The sequence below is a fragment of the Miniopterus schreibersii genome (genome assembly GCF_964146895.1).
Source record: "Miniopterus schreibersii genome assembly, chromosome: 1".
NCBI lineage: Eukaryota > Metazoa > Chordata > Mammalia > Chiroptera > Miniopteridae > Miniopterus > Miniopterus schreibersii.
In genome coordinates this window covers 163,775,850-163,797,691 of record NC_138101.1, presented here as the reverse complement: position 1 = coordinate 163,797,691, position 21,842 = coordinate 163,775,850, and the positions used below count along the sequence as shown (strand labels likewise).

Here is a 21,842-nt window from a genome sequence, read left to right as displayed (position 1 = left end):
ATCCTAAGAGAAAAGACAGGGAAGAAAATAGAATGGAAATAGGCAAAGCTCAATACCCTCACATCACGGAGGAACATCAGGTCTGGAAGACTGTTGTAAATAATAAATTCTCCCTGGCCGGTGTGGCTCAGTTGGTTGGGCATCCTCCCGTGCATGCAGAGTCACCAGTTTGATTCCCTGTTAGGGTACATGCCCAGGTTTCAGGCTTGATCCCCAGTATGAGGTATGCAAGAAGCAGCCAATCTCATCCATGTTTCTTTCTCTCACCCTCTGCCTTCCTCTCTCTAAAAACAAAAACAAAAAAACACACCACCATAAAAACATAGTTTTAAAAAATAAACAACAAATCCACCAGGGCCAGGCTCTGTGCTAAGGGCCTCAAGTGTATTACTTCATTTAATCATCACAACCCTAATGCAGTAGATGCCACAGGCTTCTCCTTGTTACAGATGAGTAAACTGAGGCTGGGCAGGGTTGAGTAATTTGCCTAAGTGTCACAGCTAGTTAGGAATAGTCCCAGAACTGAAGCCCAGGCAATCTGCCTAGGAGTGTTGTCAGGCTCTGCCATTTGTCTCTCTTCTCACAGGGATGCTCTCTCCCCAGGCAGCCTCTTAGCTTCTGGTTGTCATCTATATTCCTCAACACATAAGTCCGCCCAGCTCCAGGTCTGGCCCAAGCTTCAGATTCACAGGTACAACAGCCTTCCTGGCTCACCTCAAGATTAATATGGCCAAGAAGGAATTCTCATTTACCCCACACCTGCTTTCTGCTTTCCCACCCCTGACGTTCAAGTCACAGCCAGGGTACTTCCCACACCACTCCATGTCATCAGCTCTCTCCTTCACTGGCAGCAGTCCAGGCCCCTCACTAGAACGACTGTGCGCCTCATGCTGCGCCTCCCAGTCTCCAGCCCTGCCTCCTCCCATCCATCCTCGCGCTGTGGCCTGAAGGGCCTAAAATGCAGTATGATTGTGCTAGCCCCTGCCCTTGAACTGCTTCCGATTATTCTCAGAATAAAGTCAGGGTTCATCCTGCTTCCACCCAGCCCTCTGCCGCTCTCACTGAACTTGTTTCTGTTCCTCCAAATACCAGCATCTCTCTGGACGCCCGGCCGCCTGCCTGGCTGTTCCCGCTGCCTGGAACACTCTTCCCCACCCCGTGTGTCCCGTTGACTCCTGCTCAGAACTTCACTGTCAGCTCATAAACCCAGAGTCGCAGCTGGGACCTCCGTGCTCCAGAAGCCCATCTGACCCCACCCACTCCAGGTCTCCGCCCGAACAAAATTCAGTTCACACCACTTACCAATCTCCTCCCCCACCCGCTCCCAAACGCTGCTGGGGTGGGGCTTAGCGGCTCCGCCTGCAGATGCGCCGCTCACAGCGAGGAGTTAGTGCAAGTTCAAACGGGAGAAAGGGAAAGTGACCCTTCCAAACCCACAACGTCCAAGAGAGTGACAAAGCCAGAAATGTATCATGTGCATCCCCCCACCACAGCTTGGAAAGAATTCTCGGCTCCCCTGCGTGCTACCCTCCTATGCCACGGATTACTCAGCTCCTGGCGTCGAGGCCACGGAGCTGACACCATAAAACTCGACTTCTTCCATCTGAGGAAGGAAGGACGAGTCCTCCATGCCTTCCAGGCCCCAAGAACAAGGGAAACCCGCCACGCCTTCTCCCCTGGCGAGCATTTGGGTCAAGTTAGTCTTTGCGCAGGTCCCTACCCAACTCCAGGCCAATATCCGGGCCTCCCCCAGCCTAGGCAAAGCCTCCCGCCGCCGCAGCGCGGGCGACCCCAGCAAACCCCCGCGGCCACCCAGCCACACGCGTCGCTCACGAGGGCCTCGGCCCCGCTCCTCCCCCGAGACGCGGGGCTCGCGGCCCCGCCCGCCCCTCGCGGAGCTCGCCCCGCCCCCCTCGCGCCCCAGGTCCGTCTCCGACCCCTCCCCGCGGGAACCTCCGCCGCCAGCCCCGCCCCTAGGCCCGTGTCTCCCGCGCGCCCCGCCCGGCTCCGCCCCCGCGCGCGGCATTTCTTGTCGCCGCCGCTGGACCGGCCGAGACCTCGGAGTCCGGAAAGCAGGGCCGCGGGGCCGGCGGCGGCAGCGCACCATGGAGGCCGCGGCGCGGAGGCGGCAGCACCCGGGAGCGGCGGGCGGGCCGGGCGCCCCCTTCCTGCAGGCCAGGTGGGCGCGCGGCCGCGGGCGCGGCAGCACCTCGCCCCCCACGTGACGCGGGCGGGCGACGGGGCGGACCGCGGGCGGCCGGCGGGGTGCAGCGGAGCCCGGGGTGGTCGCAGGCTGCCCGCGGGGTCGGCTTCCCTGCGCTCCCCGGCTCCTGCCGGGGGGACAGCCCGGGCCCCGCCTCCCGTTCCGTTCGCTTCCTGGGGTGCCCCGACCCCGCCGGGGCGGCGGTGGAACAGTCGCTCGGCTGGGGAGACCGCTCCAGGCGCCTAAGAAACTCCGGGCGGGGGCGGCGGGCCCGGAGGACGCCACCGCTCACTTGGGCCTCTAACGCACTTGCAAGCCCGGGCTCCCTTTCCCAAGTTCTTGGGGTCCCTCCAACCCTGACTAGGACTTGGATTCTGCTGTTAATCTGGAGGCTCCCTCCTTGCCCCGGGGAACCCAAGAATGTGAGAATGTAAATGAAAGAGACGGCAGAGAAGTGTGGACGCTCCTCTCCCGAGAAAATGAGGAAGGGCGCCCCTCCGCGTGGTCGCTGACCCTGTGCCACCCGGCGGAAGACGGTCCTGGTTGATGTAGTCAAGGCAGAGGAGGAGGCATGGAAGCCGCCTCTTAATCTTACCCTGCATTCTGCTAGAAACAGCGGCATTCATTAAGCATCTCTAGTGGGCCCAGTGCTGTGCCAGTCACTACGGGGGTGGGCAAGGTAAACCGGGAGGGGCCCGGGGCGCACGGTACGGAAGGAGCTGGGAGGTCATCCTGGAGGGCTTCATGGAGGAAGTGGCACTTCAGCTGAGTCTCAAAGGACTCGCTCGGTAGGTGACACAGGGAAGAAAGGCTGTTTCAGAGAGGGAGAGAGTTTGGGGAAAGGCAGAATATGATAGTCCTGAAGCTTTCCAGATGTACAGTGGCAGGAGGATGCAGACTGGTTGCAAAGAACCTTTAATCGCGGCAGGGCTGGGACTAGAGTGCAGAATTTAAGGAGACACTCTCGGCACAAACCTGAGAGTGAGTGCCTACTTAATAGTTGGGCCCTAGATGCCTCACTTGCCTTACCCTAGTTCCTGCTCTGACTGGCAGGTTAAGGATGTAGCCTTTATTCTGTAGGTACAGGAGAGCCATGGAAGGTTCTTGAGCACTAGTGTGCTCAAAATAGATTTTAGGAAGTTTGTGATATGATTTGGGATGAGGGGAGAAGTCTGAGAGGCTTGGCTGAGGGTAGCTCTTTCTCCTGCTACTGAGGGACATCTCTGGTCAGGATCCCTTTCAAGTTGGGCGTCTGACTGCCCTGAACTGTTCTAGCCCAATTAGAACAGTCTGTGGATATCAGATATGGTTACCACTTTATTTCATGTGTGGGGCTTCCGTGTGCAGCATCTTAGTCCTTTTGTATTTTGCATATGGGGAAACTGAGGCCCAGAGAGGTTACATCAATTGCTGGCAAGAACCAGGGCCTAAACCCAGGGCTTCTGACATCTGATTTCTGCTCTTACTCCTCCACTTTGGCTGCTAAGGGGTGAGGTCCCTCTTTACTCAAGTATGAGCTCCCCATCAGCTAGGATGCTCCCTGGGGATGGGGTGAAGGGCTGGTTCTCTCTCAGGGTGTCTCTGCCCTCACTGGGTGCCTCTGGGCCCATTCTCAGTATCATTGCTACTCTTGACAGAATATAGAATCATCCTGTCTTATTCCTAGGATGCTTGGATTTCCACTGCTGCATCCTTACACACCTCTAATGACAAGGTGCTCATTACCTTTCAAGATAGCCCATTTCTGCCCTGTTGGCAGGGTTTTTAAAAATTGTAATCAAAGAAATACATGCCCATGATTAAATAAAAATAGCACAGAGAGCTTAGAGTAAAAAGCAACAGTCCCATGTTCAACCTGAGACAACCATGTTAGCATCTTTTAGCACTTTCTACCCGTTAAATTCATATTTCTAAATAATAGTAACAAACTATGTAGCAGTTTCTGTGGACCAGGCCCTCCTCTAAGTTTTTGCACATATAAACTCAACCACAACTATTGATGAAGGATCTACTATTACCCTCTGTTTTGCAGATGAGAACATTGAGGTCCAGGAGGTAAGTAAGTAACTTGCTCAGAATCTGGTTAGTGGCAGACCTGGGATGTGAACCTAGGTGGTCTCCAAAGTCCACACTCTTAAAAGCTATGTTCAGCTGCTATTTCTTGGTTTATCAGTTTTACCCTCTAACCCAATGTTTACCAACTGACTTCTTCCTATTATGATTTGGCTCACTTATACCTTCCTCATCTTCACTAGGTGGTGTTTTTATCTCTATTTTTAGTGTTCCTCTTTGTTACCTTGGTAGCCTTAGGGAATTGCATATACCATTACTTCTTTTTTGGTCAACTGTAGGCAGTATCCCTTATTTTTTAAAAGGAGAATAGTCCCCCTACCTACTCTAACCTTTAGCTGACTTTACCCTTTCCTCCAACTCCTGTCATACATAATTTCACTTTCATGTTCTCAAGGTTGACAGTATTTACCTGCTGGGGTTTTTTAACATATTGTCCTCAGTGTTTTGTCTGGGGATTGATCTTAAACTTTGAAAATCAATATATAATATTTACATTAGTTACGCCAAGTAAATAGTGTTCGCTACAGAGCCAAGTAACATTTAACAGTTACATTTGCTTGCTTATACTGCTTTTGTTTTTCCTGCAGTTTCTAATTGCCTTTCTTTTTTCCGTCTTATTGTTTGCCTTTATTTCCTCTTTTTTTTTTTTCTCCAAACTTTGCATCGTGTCAGGTATTTCACCATTCTTTATGTAGAACCAAAATCAGTCTGTCCCTATTCACGGTCGCTGCTTGACTCCACCTTGGCCAGGACCCTCCTCTTCTGCGAGGCAGTCGTGCAGATGCTGCTGACTGCTTTGAATATTTCAGCTGTACGGTACGCGCTCCCCAGCTGTTGTGGTATCAGTTTCCCCATATGGTAGACACATCAAGCTGTGGAGGAGAGAAAAAGCCAGCCTTGTTTCAGGTTACCTGCCATTGTGCTTTCACCATTGCGCTCAGTAGTAGTTTCTGATGATTGAGATCTAGAGCTGGCACAGGCTGGCCAGGGGGGTGGGGGTCAGTGTGTGAAGTCTGTGGAGTCAGCAGCTTGGGACAGGCTTAAGGTTATGCGTCCCCAGGACAGCGGATGGGGGAGAGGATGACTTCACCATCCATGATGTGTCTCACGTGGTCAGAGATCCAACAGAAAACAGTTAGATGCTGATCAGTGATTCCCAAGCTGGGTGTCTGCCCTGTACCTGCCCTTTTTTTCCTGCCCTGCTAAGCCAGGCTGCACTAATGGCAGGGATCCCCGTCGACTGAGGTACTTCCTGAGGTGGAGGGGGAAATAGTTACTGAGCCCCTAGTATGGTCACAGCTTCCCAAGACACACGCCTATGTGCTTTCCCAGGCTTTCAAAATGCCTTTCTTCCCTGTTCCAAACATCCTTCTCTTTGCCCAGTTTGGAAATTTCTGGAGCAAAACACTGAGGGCTCTTATCCTCCATCCTAGTTCTTCAGGCCTGGCAGTTATCACTGTCTGCCTTGTTGAGGCCTTGGCCTGATGGTCACTAAGGGGAAAGGGCAGGGTGGGGCCTCTATACCAGTCACTGGGCATAGATCCCTGAGCAGTCCTCGAAGTTCGTTTCTGAATATCCACCCAATCTGAAGGCCCAGCCAGCCCCTCCTCCTCTCCATCGTAAGCCAGGCATCTCAACTCCATGCAGTGCCTTTCTCACTTCCACCTCCAGGATTTTGATCCTGCTCTCCTGCCTGGTTAAATCCACCCATCTGTGCTGTGAGGCTCCCTTGTTTCTGTACTTTGTGTACTGCTCCAGGCTGCACTGTTCCCTCTCTAACTTGATCTCCTAATTTGCTGCATAGCTTATTCTAATAAACAGAAACAGAATAGTAAGTGATTAAGAGCACAAGTCTTAAATTCATGTAGACCCAGGTTTGAATTCTGTGCTATTCAGGACTCCTGGGTTGCAAGTGACAGCAAGCCAGTGTGAACTGTAGCACCCTTAGCAAAAGGGGAATGTACTGGCTCATGTGGTCAAATCACTGGCCTTGGGGATGCCTGGAACTGGGAGTGTGAACACTCTCAGGGCTTTTTCTCCCCATTTTCCTTGATCCTTTCAGCAGGGCTGCTTCATTCTCACCAGGCTGTCCTTGAAGCTGGAACCTTGGCCAAAGGCAGCTCTAGGTTTGCCCCAGTACCAAAAAGGAAGGAGCACTTTCCATGAACTCTAGTTAGAAAATTCCCACTTGGTCCGGCCTGGGTTACTGGCTCTCCCTGTGGCTGAAGAAACATCATCTGTTACAGAAGATTCAGAGAGTGGGAAATAGGCTGACCAGAGAAGAGTCGCAGCTCCTTACTACAGTAGGGGTGACCTTGGATAAGCACAACGCCTGTAAGCCTCAGTCTCCTTATCTGTAAAACAGGAGGGTAAACGCCCTGCTTCCTGGTGTTGCTGTGAGGATGAGATGAGACGGTGCAGGTGAAGCTCTTAGCGTAGCACAGTCATAGTCAGTTGAGGGGCACTGCTCAGAGGGTACAGGAAGACTTAGCTAACCTGGGAAAGGCCCACTCCACCTGTCTTGCCTGCGACCAGAGATGAGATCCCTCAGGAGCTTCCAGTCTCTTGGTTGTTCTACCAGTCCAGTGTGGACCATCCCTGGAATTGGCTGAAAAGGATTCTGGAAAATCATGGAAGCAATAGCCTTGGCAGGAAAAACTCTGTGGTGCCTTTAAGCTAATGTTTGCAACTAAAAAGTGAATGGTAATTGATATTGTTGCAAATCAGCCGGTGATCACTGAGCCTAAACTAGGCACTGAACTGAGAACTCTGGAGAATACAAATCCATGTCACATCATTTCTGTTCTTGGCACAAATGGACAATAAAACACACACTTCAATCACCTGAGGAAGTAGTGGGCTGCCTGTCACTAGAGGTGTTCAAGTAGTGGCAGGGATGATGGGAAGAGGATTTGAACTCTCATGGGGAGATGGGTGAATTGAGAGAAACTTAAAGGTCACTCCTCTTCTTGAGAGTCTAGGTAAGAGAGGAAAACCATCCCTGTGATGTCATGGCCAGGCTGTGAGTTAGAGATAAATCACTCCCTGTAACGGGATTAGTGGAGCTTTGGGAAAAGTTTCATCAGGGAAGCCTTTCTGGAGGAGGTGGCACATGCACTGGCCCTTGAACTTCAGCTCATCTGTGAAGAGCAGAGGCTAACTGCTCTTCAAAGATGTATTGTCAGATGGTGCTCCACTTCTTGCCATGGCTCTTACATCAACTTGTCCCTGCTGGCATCCTTCTTAGGTTTGACTATGGATTGGAGAGAAGAGGGATACCAGCAGCCCCATTCCTACTTTATTGTGGTTCAGGAACCAAGAGGAGGGAGGCCCTGTTCATCGCAGTCTATAGTCTATAATGCAAATTTCACTAGAGGGCTTTGATTAGTCCAGCTCAAGTCACATGCCCACCCACAGACCAGTCACTGTAGACACAATGATGGGATAGAGGCTAAAAATAGAAGCTCTGGCCCGTCTGGTGGTGGTCAGTGGTTGAGCGTTGTCCCATGCACAAAGACAAGAGTCACCATTTAAGTTCCTGGTCAGGGCACATGCCGGGGCTGTGGGCTCGATCCCCAATAGGGGCTGGGCAGGAAGCAGCCAATCGATGTTTCTGTCTCTCCCTCTCTCTAAAAAACCAATAAAACCATATAAAAGAAAGAGGCGCCATTTCATAAAAAATATATATACACACACACAGAGACATATACAGGGGTGGGCAAAAGTAGGTTTACAGTTCCTATGGAAAAATGCATGCAGGTTATGATGATTACAATAGCTTTATTAACTGTTTGACGTACAACTGAAAACTACTTTTGCCCCACCCTGTATGTGTAAGATCTCTGGAGCCTTATCATTTAGGTTCACATATTTAGCAGTGTTAACTAGGCAAGTTACTTAATACCTTGGGCCTCCGTTTTTCACTTATAAAATGAGGGTAATATTCCATCCTCAAAGGGTTTCTGTGAAGATGAAAACAGCCAAATGAGATAATATATGTAAACAGCTATAACATGTAAGTAGTGCCTGGAATATAGTAAGTGTTCGATAAAGGTTAGCAACTGCCAGCCATCATCGTGTCTCGTGGTTTTCAGCTGCATTTGCATCCTTTGCCCCATTTGATTTCCTCATCATTCTAGAGGTGAGAAAACCAGACAGTTATGCCTGTTTGGCAGCTTCCTTCCTAAGTCACAGAGAAGTGCAAGTCAGGGCAGCTGGAGTTCACTCCCAGGACACCTTCCCCTTGGCCATAGGCCCAGACCCCCGTATTTCCTGCAAAATACTTTTCCTCTAACTTAATTCTGTGTGTTTCCTCCTGCCCCCCGATCCCCAGGCCTTTCTGTGGCTTACTGTGAGGAGGGGAGAGGGGCACCGGTAGGGGAGATTCCCATGGGAGGAAGGGAGAAGCCCTGACCCCTCTCATCTCGTTCCTTCCCAGGCACAGCTCCATCAAAGCTGATGAGGCCGCCCACACAGCTCCCTTCCACCTCGACCTCTGGTTCTACTTCACCCTGCAGAACTGGATTCTGGACTTTGGCCGCCCCATTGCCATGGTGAGCGTGAAGCTGTGAACAGAACCCCAGACAGCAGAGAGGAGACTTAGTGTGACTCAAATTAGCTGAGTGACCTTAGACAAGTCATTTCCCCTACTGGTAAACTGTGAAAATAGGCCTGGGTGATTTCATGTCCTTTGACTCTGTGACTGTGGCCAGTGAGGCAACTACCAGCAAATAGGGGAGGGAGTCTGGGGGCCTGAACAGTCATACTGTGCCACCCACCCGTGTCTCACCTCTAGATCACCAAGCTGGAGGAGTATGGAAAAGAAAGCAGAACATCCCCTCTGGCCACCCCACAGCTGTGGAATAGTGTTGTTTTTCTGGAGGTGAAGGGTATAGGCTGATTTTGCATATTAATATGACTCTGAGCTTCAGATAGTTTTTGTGCCATCTGGTGGAACTGTCCCCTTCCCTCTAAGGCTACTTCATGCATCAGTGTATAGTGGGGGTCTCCAGGGATGAGGTTAACATTGGAAGAGCACCAAAGCCCCTCACTTGTAATAGATAGATAGGTCATAGATGATAGATAGATGATAGATAGATGATAGATAGATGATAGATAGATAGATAGATAGATAGATAGATAGATAGATAGATAGATAGATAGATGATAGATAGATAGATATAGATGATAGATAGATAGATAGATAGATAGATAGATAGATAGATAGATAGATAGATAGATAGATAGATATAACAGAATGTGAGAATAAAAACTGAAGGAGGTGCCACCATATACCAAGTTAATTTTCATGTGGGGGTGATAAAAATAACAACATCCACCACTGAAACCAACACCCTGTACATGCTAGTGATAATGCAGATTAGCAAAGCCCTTTGAAAAGCAGTTTGTCAAGGTGATAACTAGTACCTAGAATAGTGCCCAGCGAGGTAAGTGCTCAATACACTTTTATCAAATGAATAATAACAAGAGTAAGGTAGAAATAGCAGCTAACATACATTAAGTGTTTACCCTGTTCCAAGCTGTTTACGTAGTTAAACTTATTTAGTTCTCACATCAGCATTATTAATCTCAACTTTACACATGAGAAGAGTTGAGGATAGAGAGGGTAACAGGCTCTAGCTCCCCCAGTTAGCAAGTAGAGGACCAGCATCTGCACCCAGGCACTCTGGCCCCAGAGCCCAGCCCCTTCCCATTATGTATATCCAGAACCCTGATGTGTTCATCCCTTCTGACCTAGTAAGGTCCTTTCCAAGAATCTACTCTGAAGACGTAATCAGCCAGACACAACAGTGTCTCTACCCAAAGATGTTCATTGCAGCATTGCTTACAATAGCCAAAACTTGCAGCAGTAGGGACTGGGTCAATCAACTTTGCTGTATCCAGTATAGAGAATGTTTCCTGACCATTAAGCAGGAACTACGGATACTACAGAGCAACCTGGAATGTTTGAGGAGAAAAGAGGTGCCTCAGTGGCATGCATGCTGACTGATTACAAGTCAGTAACAACCCTAACAATCTTGTATACATGGCTCAAAGATGAAGGGGATGAAGAACAGCTTTCCTGACAGTGTGTCAGGAAGGAGGTATGGTGGATGCTGGTTCTCCTTTCTGTAGACATGTTTTTTTTTGTTTGGTTGGGTGTGTTTTTTAAGATTTTACAGAATTTTTTTTAATTAAAAAAATTTTTTTTCAAATATATCTTTATTGATTTCAGAGAGAGGAAAGAAGAGGGGGGAGAGAGAGAGAGAAACATCAATGATGAGAGAGTCATTGATTGGCTGCCTCCTGCACGCCCCCGACTGGGGATCGAGCCCACAGCCCGGGCATGTTCCCTGACCTGGAATCGAACCCCAATTGCCTGGATCCTAGGTCAACGCTCAACCGCTGAGCTACGCCCAGCCGGGCCACTTGTTGTTTTTTTAATGTAGGAGAAAGAAAAGGGATGAGCCAGTAGTCAGGACACCTGGTCAGGTTTTGGGTGACCGTGGGCAAGTCACTGTTGTTTGGGCTTCAGTTCTCTCATCTGTAAGAATTGCAAACTAGCTGCTCTAAGCCCCCTTCCAACATGAAGGTCCCACCTATCGGAGGACAAAGGAGCTGCCCATCAGACTATTGCTCTGGGGAAGGGAGAGATGAGGCCAGGAGCAGGCTCGTGGCTCTCCTCACTAACTGGTTGCTGTGGCCACTCTAACCCCAAGTGGGCTCGTGGGGAGAATATGCATTTGAAAAGATTGTGTATTAACACTGGAGCTTTTCAAATGTATGCATGATAGTCCCGAACTTCTAATAACTACAAAGTAAAACCTTTACCAGTTATAAAAGTAATATGTAGTAGTTATAACAAGTCAATTCAAGCCCAGGTGTATAAAGAAGTGAGACTCCCTTTCCAGTCCTGTCCCTGACAGTTTGGGGAACATCCTTCCACTCCTTTCTCTACTCGTACAGACATACATTTACATCTTTTTTCTTTTCCTAACCAAAATGTGATTTTACTTTATACCTTATTCTACAACGTGCTTGCTTTACTTTATCATGGAGATCTTTCCATGTCAGTACATATAAGATGTAATTTCTGTTAATGGCTACTGAATCTTCTATAGTAAATATGTACTATAGTATATTCAACTAGTCCTATTTGGTTGAAGAGTTGGGCTATTTCTGGAATTTTGCTATCTCTAAGAATATTTCAGCCACCATATATATATCTTGCTATATACAGAGATACACACATGTGAGTGAGAAAGAGAGAGATTGCGATGTCTGTATCCTGGGAGTTGTATTTCTACAAATTAGTTTTATCCAATGTGGCATTTTTGAATTAAAAGAGATCAAAATTTAAATTTTTTAATTGAAATTTTTGGTCATTACACGTGTTTTCAATCAACAGATACTGGAAGTATAGTTTGGCAGTGTGTGTGTGTGTGTGTGTGTAATATTTTGACCTTGAATAAGGGTTTTCACACTGACCCCCACAAGGCTTGGACTCCCTGGGGTAGACCAATAGGAAGAACTGCCCCTGGCCTGCCTCCTCGCTCAGGGAAGGTAGGAAAGGAAGATTGAGGCTACTTTGAATAACTCATTTTCTCCTTTGTTTCCTAATGTATACCCTTGACCTGATTTGGAAGCAGTCCATCTGCTCAGTGGATAGGGCATTTTTTCCGCACCTGAGCCCAGTGACCAGAAGAGCTTGTCATCACCATAGGACCTGGAATGCCAGATCCCTAAGAGTCCATGTATACCACCAGGGTCACCTTTCTTGTGTTACAGATGGGGAAATCCTAGAGAGGGGAAGGACTTGCCCGGGGTCACCTAGAAAGTTGGTAGCACCACTGAGTCCCAAAGGAGCCTCCAACTACCAGGCCAGTTCCCAGGGGAATTTATTTAGTACCCACTGAGAGATGGATACAGGGTCAGGCCTGGATTTGCATCTACCATGTGCCTGGGGACAAGTCTGTTTACCTTCTCTGGGACTCAGTTTCTCTGTCTGGAAACACCTTTGCCCCAGGGCTGCCAAGAGATCACAGAAAGAATTAAGAGTATGCAGGAGGAGGTGGGGGCTGACTCCCTGAGAGCCTCATGGGGCTGTGCCTGGTGAAAACCACTCCTCCCCTTGCTCCCCAGCTGGTGTTCCCTCTTGAATGGTTTCCGCTCAACAAGCCCAGCGTGGGGGACTACTTCCATATGGCCTACAACATCATCACGCCCTTTCTCCTGCTCAAGGTACAGTCCTAGGCTCCTTGCCCTCCCTTCCCACCCTCATTGCCACCTCCAGCCAGCAGGGAGCTGGTGCCAGCCCTGGGGGTGCCCTGAATCAGGCTTTCCTTCCTGAGTCTGGGAGATGAAGGCTATGATAGAGCGACAGATAGAGGCCTGGGGGCCCAGGGAAGGCAGGACTGCCTCTGGGTGGGATGGATGGAGAAGTCCTCCCCGAGGAGAGGTGTTTGATTTGGGTTTCAGCCTACTGTGCCAACGGTGAAATGGGAGAGGCATTCAGGCAGAGGGACCTGAAGACAAGGCCACGCTTGGGAAACCATAATTCATCTTGGGAGGCTGAGGCAGGAATGGCTGGGTTGCGCTGGAAGAGGTCAGAGACCAGTTGGGAAGGCAGGTGAGGGCCAGGTGACAGGAATGGCAGCAACGGAGGGTGAACTGTATCCTCTGGCCTGAGATCCTTGACTTTGAGATGCTACTGGGAGCACAGAACTAGCCAGGGCTGCCAGTTTCACACTTTGCCACATAAAGGGCTCTTAAAACAGGTATATCACCATCTACTAATCCTCATCATTTTGTTTTAAAAAATATTTTTCAAATCTCCAAAAGTCAGAAGTGTATAATGGCAGAATTCAGAGGAGTTCTCGGTTACATAATTTAATTTCAGAACCCCCACCCCCACCTGTTATTTTTTGGTGTTTAGCATGGACCAATCACTCAGAAATGGAAGGGCCTCTTCAATAGGCCAGCCCGGCCACCTAGGGGCACAACTAGGGGCTGTGGAGGGTTGAACCAGGTGCCCCAGTGCCTGTGTTGAAGGCCTGGCTGTCACATCCAGTGCTGGCTTGTGTGTGACTCTGGGCAGTGAGCTGGCCCCTCTGTTTCCTCTCTAGGGAAAGGGGGTGCTGTTCCCTTGGCCCCCCCGATCGGTCCACAGGGACTGGAAGCTGGGCTGGCCCACTAAAGGGACCCACTAATTTGTGAGCGACTTTCCAGCTGGTGGCGCCCATCCCACCCCGGGTGCTAGGGAGGGAGGCCGAGGGTAGCTCCTGTTGGGACGAGGCCGGGTCCCACGGCCCGTCTCCCCCTGACGCAGCTCATCGAGCGGTCGCCCCGCACCCTGCCCCGCGCCATCGTCTACGTCAGCATCATCACCTTCATCATGGGCGCCAGCATCCACCTGGTGGGCGACTCGGTGAACCACCGCCTGCTCTTCAGCGGCTACCAGCACCACCTGTCAGTCCGTGAGAACCCCATCATCAAGAACCTCAAGCCCGAGACGCTGGTGAGGCGCCGCCCCCTACAGGCCAACCCCGCGGGCACCTGCGCCCGGACGGCCACAGGGACGCGCGGCCCGTCGCTGCCCGACCAGCTGCCAGGGAGGCGCGGTGGCCGGGCAGCTGGGACCCCGGGGGGTTAGGAAGTGCATGTGGCCTGCGCCCCGCCCACTGGGGGCGGGGAGTGAGGGAGGTTGCGGGGCGGCCTGGGCGCGGGGGGAGGGCGGGCAGAGGGCAGCTCGGCCAGCACCCTGCCGAAGCACCTCCCTCTGACCCTGTCGCCTCTGCGCCCCCAGATCGACTCCTTCGAGCTGCTTTACTACTATGACGAGTACCTGGGCCACTGCATGTGGTGAGTGATGGGGCCCTGGCTCCCCGCCAGCTGCGCCGCGGGCCGCAGGGACAGTGGACCAGACTCTTTGGGCCCCAGGCCTCCAGGTGTCGAGCGCAGCGGCTGGAGGGGCATCTCCTCCCCCGCGGGGGCGCCAGGAGCTCGACTCCTTGGAGGCGCCCTGGGTCCCCCGCGCCCGCCTCCTCCCGGCCGCGCGGTGCCCACCGCGGCCACTAGAGGGCAGCGAGCGGCCGCCTCGCCCTCGCCGGCCGGGAGCCCGAAGGAGATACGGGGGAGAGAGGCCTTAGGGCTGATAAACATCCCCCCCAGTGGCGATGTGGGGGTGCGGACACCCGCCACGTCAGGCCGCGGCCCTCGGGGATGGAGGGGAGGAGGAAGCCGAGGAGAGCCAGCAAGACCAGGTTGGGGGAGGGTGCTCGTTGTGCTCCCCCCTCAGAACTCCCAGGAGAGCTCCCCCCCGCGCCTCCACCCGACACAGACGGGGGCTCAGCCACAGGAGGGTCAGGCCCACGGCCCCCTTTCCCCCCACGCACAGTTTACACAGGATAGACGGCCCAGTGGAAGAAGGTTTGAGCATGATTGACAGCTAGTCAGGGACAGAGCCAGCCCTGGACCTGGGAAGCCTCACTCCTCTGAGGCTGGCGCCCTGTCACTCCCCGTGTCACTCCCCGTGTCACTCGTTCCCCACGCTTGTGTTTCCAGGGTCTGATTCGGGGTGTGCAGAGGTGCTCTGGCTCAGGGTCCTGGGCAGGCCTCTTGCCGATCTCCCTGGCCTTTGCCAGAAGACCCTTCCCACGGAAGGTTGGGGAACGGGGGAGGGGAAAGGAACAAAGGCCTGGAACAGCAGAGGACACAGGAGTGTGTGGGGACCAGCTGAGGAGGGTCCCTAAAGAGACAAGATGGGCCGTCGGAAGAGAAAAGGGGTGCGTGGGAAAGCAGCCTGCTGGGGGAGGAGTGAGGGGGGTCCTTTCGGGTGGAATGTGTGCGTGGGAAGAGGGCGAGGCTGTGGGCCGAGTGCGAGTGGAGGGGTTTGGTGGAGCTGGGAGGCCCCAGCAGGTGCTGTTCTTGCTTCCCGGGGCCTCAGGCCTGTCTGCCCTCGGCCCTGCGGCTCGCAGCTGTTTCCAGGCCAGCGGGAGGCTGGGCGACTGGAGGGTTCGAGCCTGAGGCAGGGGCACCCCCCGCACTCACGGAGCGGGTGAGGCGCCCGAGGCCCTCCCCTGTGGCCCCTGGTCCGCCTGTGCCCGGGGAGCCCCTCATCCCCCTGCTCCCTCCTCTCCCAGCCTGGACCCCACTCGGGAAAGGAGGGCAGGGACTAGGAGTGCCCTCCCCATGAAGCGACCCTGCGGGGGGTTGTTGCATGAGACCCGGAAAGTAAAGGGGCGGGTGGGGAAGGGGGGGAGGCGGCTGGGGGGGGGGGCAGGCTCTGAGGCCTTGGCTTCCCTCGCAGGTACATCCCCTTCTTCCTCATAATCTTCATGTACTTCAGCGGCTGCTTCACTGCCACCAAGGCCGAGAGCTCAATGCCAGGGGCGGCGCTGCTCCTGCTGGTGCCCAGTGGCCTGTACTACTGGTGAGTGGACAGTGGACCTGGGTGGGGTGGAGGGGCGCTTAGTGAGCCAGGCAGTAGAAATGTGCTCTTGAGGACAGAGCTGCTATGCGACCCCAGGTGAGACCCTCCTTCTGGGAGCCCTTGCTTCCTCTTCTAGTGGGGACTGTGACAGTGGCATGTGGTGGCCCGTCTGTTACCAGGAAGCCAGGCCTGAGTGTATTCTCTCCATCCTCATGCTCTCCTTCCCTGGGCTCCACCTCCCAGAACCCCAGTGCAACCTTGGGGCCAGAAGACTCCATCTCTAACGCCACGCCCTGTAGAGCCCCGTGGTCTCAGTTTCATTCCCTGTGAAACGGGGGCAATACCTGCTTGCCTCCCTCTCAGGAGATGGTGAGAACCCAGGGGGAGAGAAACAGGCTTTATAAACTGTAAAGCACCATGACGATGACGAAGAATTCCATGGCCTCAGGAGCTCCCCGCCTGGTGTCTTTTCCCCTCCAGCTCTCTCTTCCCATTACAGAGGACCTCCCTTCTCTGTCATTTCCACCCTGAAGACAGGCTTCCCCAGGAGATTGCGGGTATCACAGGAAGTACTGGCCCTTCTCCAGTGGGAAGCCTTCATCAGAATGGAAAGGACCACCTTTCCTGGGGTCAGCTGGGGTCCACGTGCAGAGCCTGTCCCCTGCCTGGCTGAGAGGGTACACAAGGGTAAATCTGTATGTCCCCTGAGGATAGGATTAAAAGAAATGGGTATCAACTACAGCAAGAGGGAAAAGGGTTAGATATGGGAAAGAGCTTCCTGCCCAATTCATAGCCATAGCGTGTTAGTGCAGTGATAGCTATAGTAGTAGCAGCAACCATTTGTTGAACAATATGCTTGTCCAAGTGAGAGATGTGCACAGCTCTTGTCAGTAACCTTGAGAGGTAGGGCCACTTGTGCCCCCTTTATGAGTAAGAAACCAGGCTCTAGGATGTCATGTAAGTTCCCTAAGGTCACACAGCTGCAAAGCTATAGTCCCTTGAGTGGAATGGGTCAGCATTGGGGTTCTCTCTAGAGGCAGGGGAGTGGACTAGATTACCTCTTAGAAGCCCTCCAACAAGTGTTCCTGAGTTCCTGGCCATGTGCTAGGTGCTACCTTTGGAGCTGCAGGGAACCCTGGGAAATCTGAGACTGTGTCCCAGCCTTCAAGGAGACAGTAATGGCAGCCCCCTTAAATTGCAGGTGCATTCCCAAACTCAGGTGCCTATAGGAACCAAACTGGTACATCAAGCAGACTTCAAGTGAGGCAACGGAATGGTGGGGACTGTGGCAAACTGTAGAATAATGCTCTAATGGGGGCAGCTGCTTTCCCCTCTAATCAGTTGTTGTAATGTGGGAATACAAATCTAATGTGACCAGAGAAACCAGAAATTCACATTTTCAGGTACTTTGTAATTCAAATATTGGCAACAAACTCAACATTTTAAAAAATAGTAACTGAGCCAAATCAATATGCTGCATACGGGTTGTGGCTCAGTGGTATTGTTTCATGATCCCCCTCAGTAGATGAGCTGTTCTGGCTGGGGGGCAGCCTCGTATTTGGGTGGAGGGAGGGGTGCCAAGCAGGACAGGGCTGTCACAGCACCCACCTCACCTTGCCTGCTGGCTCCTCAGGTACCTGGTCACCGAGGGCCAGATCTTCATCCTCTTCATCTTCACCTTCTTCGCCATGCTGGCCCTCGTCCTGCATCAGAAGCGCAAACGCCTCTTCCCAGACAGCAACGGCCTCTTCCTCCTCTACTCCTTTGCCCTCACTCTCCTGCTTGTGGCACTCTGGGTCGCCTGGCTGTGGAATGACCCTGTACTCAGGAAGAAGTACCCGGGCGTCATCTACGTCCCTGAGCCCTGGGCCTTCTACACCCTCCATGTCAGCAGCCGACGCTGAGTCCCTGGCATCAGCCGCTGGTGCTCTTTCGGGCAGGAGATGGGCCATAGAGGGTGTCTGAACACGGTGTGTGTGTGTGTGTGCGCGTGCGCATGTCCACGTACATGTGTGTAACAGAACATGAGTGAGAGTACACATGGATAGGTGTGTGTGTGCGTGTGCATGTGTGGAGTATATCACCAGGAGATTCAGTTGTTTTGGTCAAGGTTCTGTTTGATTTGGATCTCTCCAGGGCGTGATTTCGTTTTAGGCAGTGTGTCAGGCCAAGATACGGGCACTGCCTTCCTGTGCACCTTCCTGACTGGAGTTGGGGCCCCTCTCACTCTTGCTGATCAGGGCTGACCCCTTCTTCCTGGGAAGTCCTCTGGTACCCCTACAGGAGAGGCCTGGGTGGGCCCATGGGGAGGCGATTTGGTGCGTCACCCACTAACTGGCTTGGATGAGTATTTCTGTCACTGTCCTCGTACCCTGAAAGGGGTGTGTGCACCCCGGGTCCTCACCCTACCTCAGGTTGCATGGGGTGTTGAGCCACCCAACCTTGACAATCCACAGGCCAGCCCACTCCCCTAACCACTAGCCTGATCTTGGGGTCTGGCAGTGGTAGCTTTCCAACCACTTCTGCTGGAAGCTCTGTCTTCCTCCTTTGCCTCCAAGAGAATTGTGGAGCCTGCTTCTGTCACCCCTACTGCAGGGTTTGAGCTGCAGCTGGTGGCAGTTCTCAGAGACCTGCACTATTCCCTGAACTCCTTTGGGGGGTGGGTATCGAGGCTCTTCAGTCAGCCTTATCTCAGTCTGAATCTCAAGCTTTCTGCCAGGGCCCTGGTCCCAGAAAAGGGAGGCCTCATTCCCAGCAGGACACCCCCCTCTCCCACTTCTCCCAGGCACTGCAAACTTCTCACCCAGCAGCAGGCCTCATAGCCTCATCTCCAGCCAGCACTGGCCCATGTGTGCCTGTGGGTCTCAGGGGGCCTGCCTTGCCTTCCCCAGGCCTGCCTTCTCTCCCGTGTTCTCAGGGAGCCCCGTGCCTCAGATTCTCCTTTCACGTTGGAGTCCCTCTGCAGCCCTCTTAGAGGTCCCCCAGCCTCTGGTCAGTCCCTGTCTGAGAGGTGTGAATAAAGGCAGTGTGAAGCCAAGCCTGGGCTGCTGCTTTGAGAATTTGGGAAGCAGGAGGGAGGGATGTCCCTAGGGCATGGGGGAGAGTGGCTGGTCTGGGGCCCAGGCAGAAGTGCTCGGCAGACCCCAAGGGCCCACTCAGCTCCATCTGGCTGCTGGCCCTCCATGCCACTTTGTAGGATCCCTGGGTTGGGGAGAGGTGGGGCCAAGAAGGGCCTCAGTCGGTGGGTCCCAGCCCTCTTTGGAGGAGTGTGGGGGTGTGGGCCAGGATAGGGCATCTCCAGGCCTGCCCCTCAGAGATGCCACATGGGGCCTCTCAGCTGTGCTGTCAGCCTGGTCCAGAGGCTGACACAGAGAGGGAGCCCTGGGGGAAGTAGGGAGGCTGGTTTGTTGGAGGTCAGTTCTTAGCCTCGGGCCAACCACTTGATCTCTCAGGGCCTCAGCTCTTGATCTTAAAAGGTCTCAGCCTCTGCCCGCAGGCAGTTTCAGTCACTGGTAACTTACTGGGCACTGTTATCAGACAACACAGAGGAGGGGCAGCTGGCCAGGAGACTTTCCACACCATTAAGCCCTAGCGCCCCTACCTGCCCAGCAACCTCATTCCATACCTTCCCTACCTGGAGGACACTGCTGTCTAACCCCCCTGGGACCTATTCACAGAAGGACTTAATAGATATTTCTGATCAGGTGCAGGCCTAGTTGTGTGGGACTCGAAAGTTATATAATTTGAGGGGACCTTAATAAGAAAACAGTAAAAACAAAAAAAGAATCAAAAATTAGGGATGAAAGTGAGCACATTGACCCCTGAACAACATGGGGGTTAGGGGTACTGACCCCCTGCAGAGTCAGAATTCCACATAATAACTTTTGATTCCCCCAAAACTTAACTGCAGTTGGTCCTTTATGTCCTTGGGTTTCACATTGATGTATCCAAACTGTATTTTCTTTCCTTGTTTTGTTTTTTAGTATTTTGGCAAACTTGAATCTTTTTAAAATTTATTTTAGAGAGAGGAAGGGAGAGAGAGAGAAACATCGATCAGTTGCCTCTCGAACATGCCCTGACCGGGGATGGAATCTGCAACCTAGGTATGTGCCCTGACCGGGAATCCAACCAACCAACCGACCCACCCAGCCAGGGCCCAAACGGTATTTTTGATCTGCGACTAAAAACCCACAGATGCAGAAGGCTGAGCCTACTGTTGACCAGAAGCCCAACTGATAACATAGTAGATTATCACATATTTTGTATGTCATATGATTATATACTGTATTCTTACAATAAAGTAAGCTAGAGGAAAAAAATGTTATTAAGAAAATAAAAAAGAGAAAATACATTTACTGTATTTATTGAAAATAATCCACATATAAATTCAAACCCATATTGTTCAAGAGTCAATATATTTGGAATGAAAAATACCAGCGAATTATTAGAGGCTTAGAGATTTATGTCCCTTTTGACAGAGCTCTCCTTGAGCAATTCCCTGGAAATGTTTCCCTAGAAATGCTTTTCTTTCCCCCCCCCCCAATATGTTTTTATTGATTTCAGAGAGGAAAGGAGAGGGAGAGAGAGAAACATCAATGATGAGAGTCATTGATTGGCTGCCTCCTGCACGCCCCCTACTGGGGATCAAGCCCCATGACCTGGCTCATAGGTCGACGCTCAACCAGTGAGCCATGCCAGCTGGGCTAGAAATACTTCCTAACTGCCACTTGGCTTCACTCCCCCTAGAAAACTCTAGGCCAGTGGTTTTCAAAGACTGGCAACATCAGGGTGGCAAAAGAAAATGTCTATTCTCGCCCTACTCCGCCTACTGAATCAGAAACCTGGGGGTGGGGCCCTTCAGGTGAACATCTCCGCCCCCAGGGACATGGAGGGGGCTCTGTTTCCCCTGTTGAGTTGAAGTGTAGCATATACGCAACAGGGACAGCAGACGGCTGGAGGAACTTTTGCATAGTGAGCCCTCATGTAGCCACCACCCTCCTGCAGGTGTTTCCACAGATGAGGGACACCTCTTGGAGACACCTAAAAGCCTAAGGAAGGAGTTGGCCAGGGTGTGGGAGTGGGGATGCCTTGCACACGGCCCTAAACCCCAGAACACTGACTTAAACCAAGGAAACATCTTGTCTCCCCCCATGAGCCCCTTCCCAAACACAGGGAGATTCTGAGTGTGCGCTTTGGCCTGGCCCCTCCAGACTTTCCCCTGAGCCTCAGCTCTGTCCCCTGCCCTTCCAGGGTCCCACCTGGCTTTCCTTCACCTCTTCTCTCCCACAAAGCTGTTAGCCAGAAGTTCCCCTCCTTTCCTGCCTCCTGCACCCTGGTGGGCCTCTCCTCTCCTCAGCCTCAACAGGAGGGAGTCAGAACCCTCCAGCTGAAATTGGGTCTAGAAACAGGTGTGAAGAGGTGACTCAACACACAATTTGGGAAAAGAGAACTTTCCATATGGAGGTGGTCAGGAAGGGAGGGAGGGGAAACTGACCAGAGGCAGGCCCCACTAGTCCATGTACTTGTACAGATTAGCCAGAGGTCCATCTTCCTCTGAGCACATGCAGCCCATCGCTGGGACCCACTCATCCCCTAGGTCAGGACCAGGTGTACAGGGCACAACCCATGTGGCCATACATGCAGGTCCTGACAAAGTGCGTGGAGCCCTGGAGTTGGAGCCCCACAAACAAGGCAGCCACCCAGCTGTGGACAAGGAGCTGGAAGGTGAGAACCCAGCTGTGCCCAGCTCAGTAGCTCTAGGGAATGCCCCACCCTGCCCTCACTTCCTCTGTGTGTGTGTGTGTGTGTGTGTGTGTGTGTGTGTGTGTGTGTGTGTGTGGTGGGGGTGGGAAGCGGCACAAACCACTGAGGAAATAGGGAGAGTCAGCAGCTTCTGCAGGAAGTTGCTGCAGATGGGAGAGAAAGTAAAGGAAAAAAGGGAGAAGCTTCCTGGCTGGGAAAGTCACCCAAGAGGCCTCCCTCTGAGCCCCTTGGGGAGCCCACTGTAGGGCCTAGACCCCAGGGCCCACACCTGTCCCCATCCCTAGCATCCCTGGAAGGAGGGAAGGGAACTGACACATTGAGAACCAGCTATGCACTGCCATTTGATTCTCTCAAAATCCTGTGATGAGGCCC

General features: G+C 52.5%; 1 protein-coding gene across 2 annotated transcripts; it reads left to right on the top strand.

Annotated features, from left to right (window-relative positions):
* Nucleotides 1-2,007: 2,007 nt before the first annotated feature.
* Nucleotides 2,008-20,058, top strand: CLN6 (CLN6 transmembrane ER protein). Of its 2 annotated transcripts, none has more exons than XM_081139335.1 (7): nt 2,008-2,179; nt 8,715-8,829; nt 12,419-12,517; nt 13,605-13,793; nt 14,082-14,137; nt 15,585-15,707; nt 17,341-20,058. In XM_081139335.1, the coding sequence occupies exons 1-7, from the start codon at nt 2,106-2,108 to the stop codon at nt 17,609-17,611; spliced, it is 927 nt and encodes a 308-aa protein (XP_080995461.1). In that variant the 5' UTR covers nt 2,008-2,105; the 3' UTR covers nt 17,612-20,058. The 2 variants fall into 2 exon arrangements, with proteins under 2 accessions (XP_080995461.1, XP_080995460.1); XM_081139334.1 differs by having other exon boundaries at nt 2,019-2,179; nt 15,624-15,707; nt 17,341-19,493.
* The last annotated feature ends 1,784 nt before the right edge of the window (nt 20,059-21,842 follow it).

Bases quoted from the DNA above. Each gene is read 5' to 3' on its own strand.
- CLN6 (XM_081139335.1), top strand. From the start codon at position 2,106: ATGGAGGCCGCGGCGCGGAGGCGGCAGCACCCGGGAGCGGCGGGCGGG. The intron at 8,830-12,418 runs GTGAGCGTGAAG...CTTGCTCCCCAG, and splicing joins TTGGCCGCCCCATTGCCATG to CTGGTGTTCCCTCTTGAATG. The intron at 12,518-13,604 runs GTACAGTCCTAG...CCCCTGACGCAG, and splicing joins CGCCCTTTCTCCTGCTCAAG to CTCATCGAGCGGTCGCCCCG.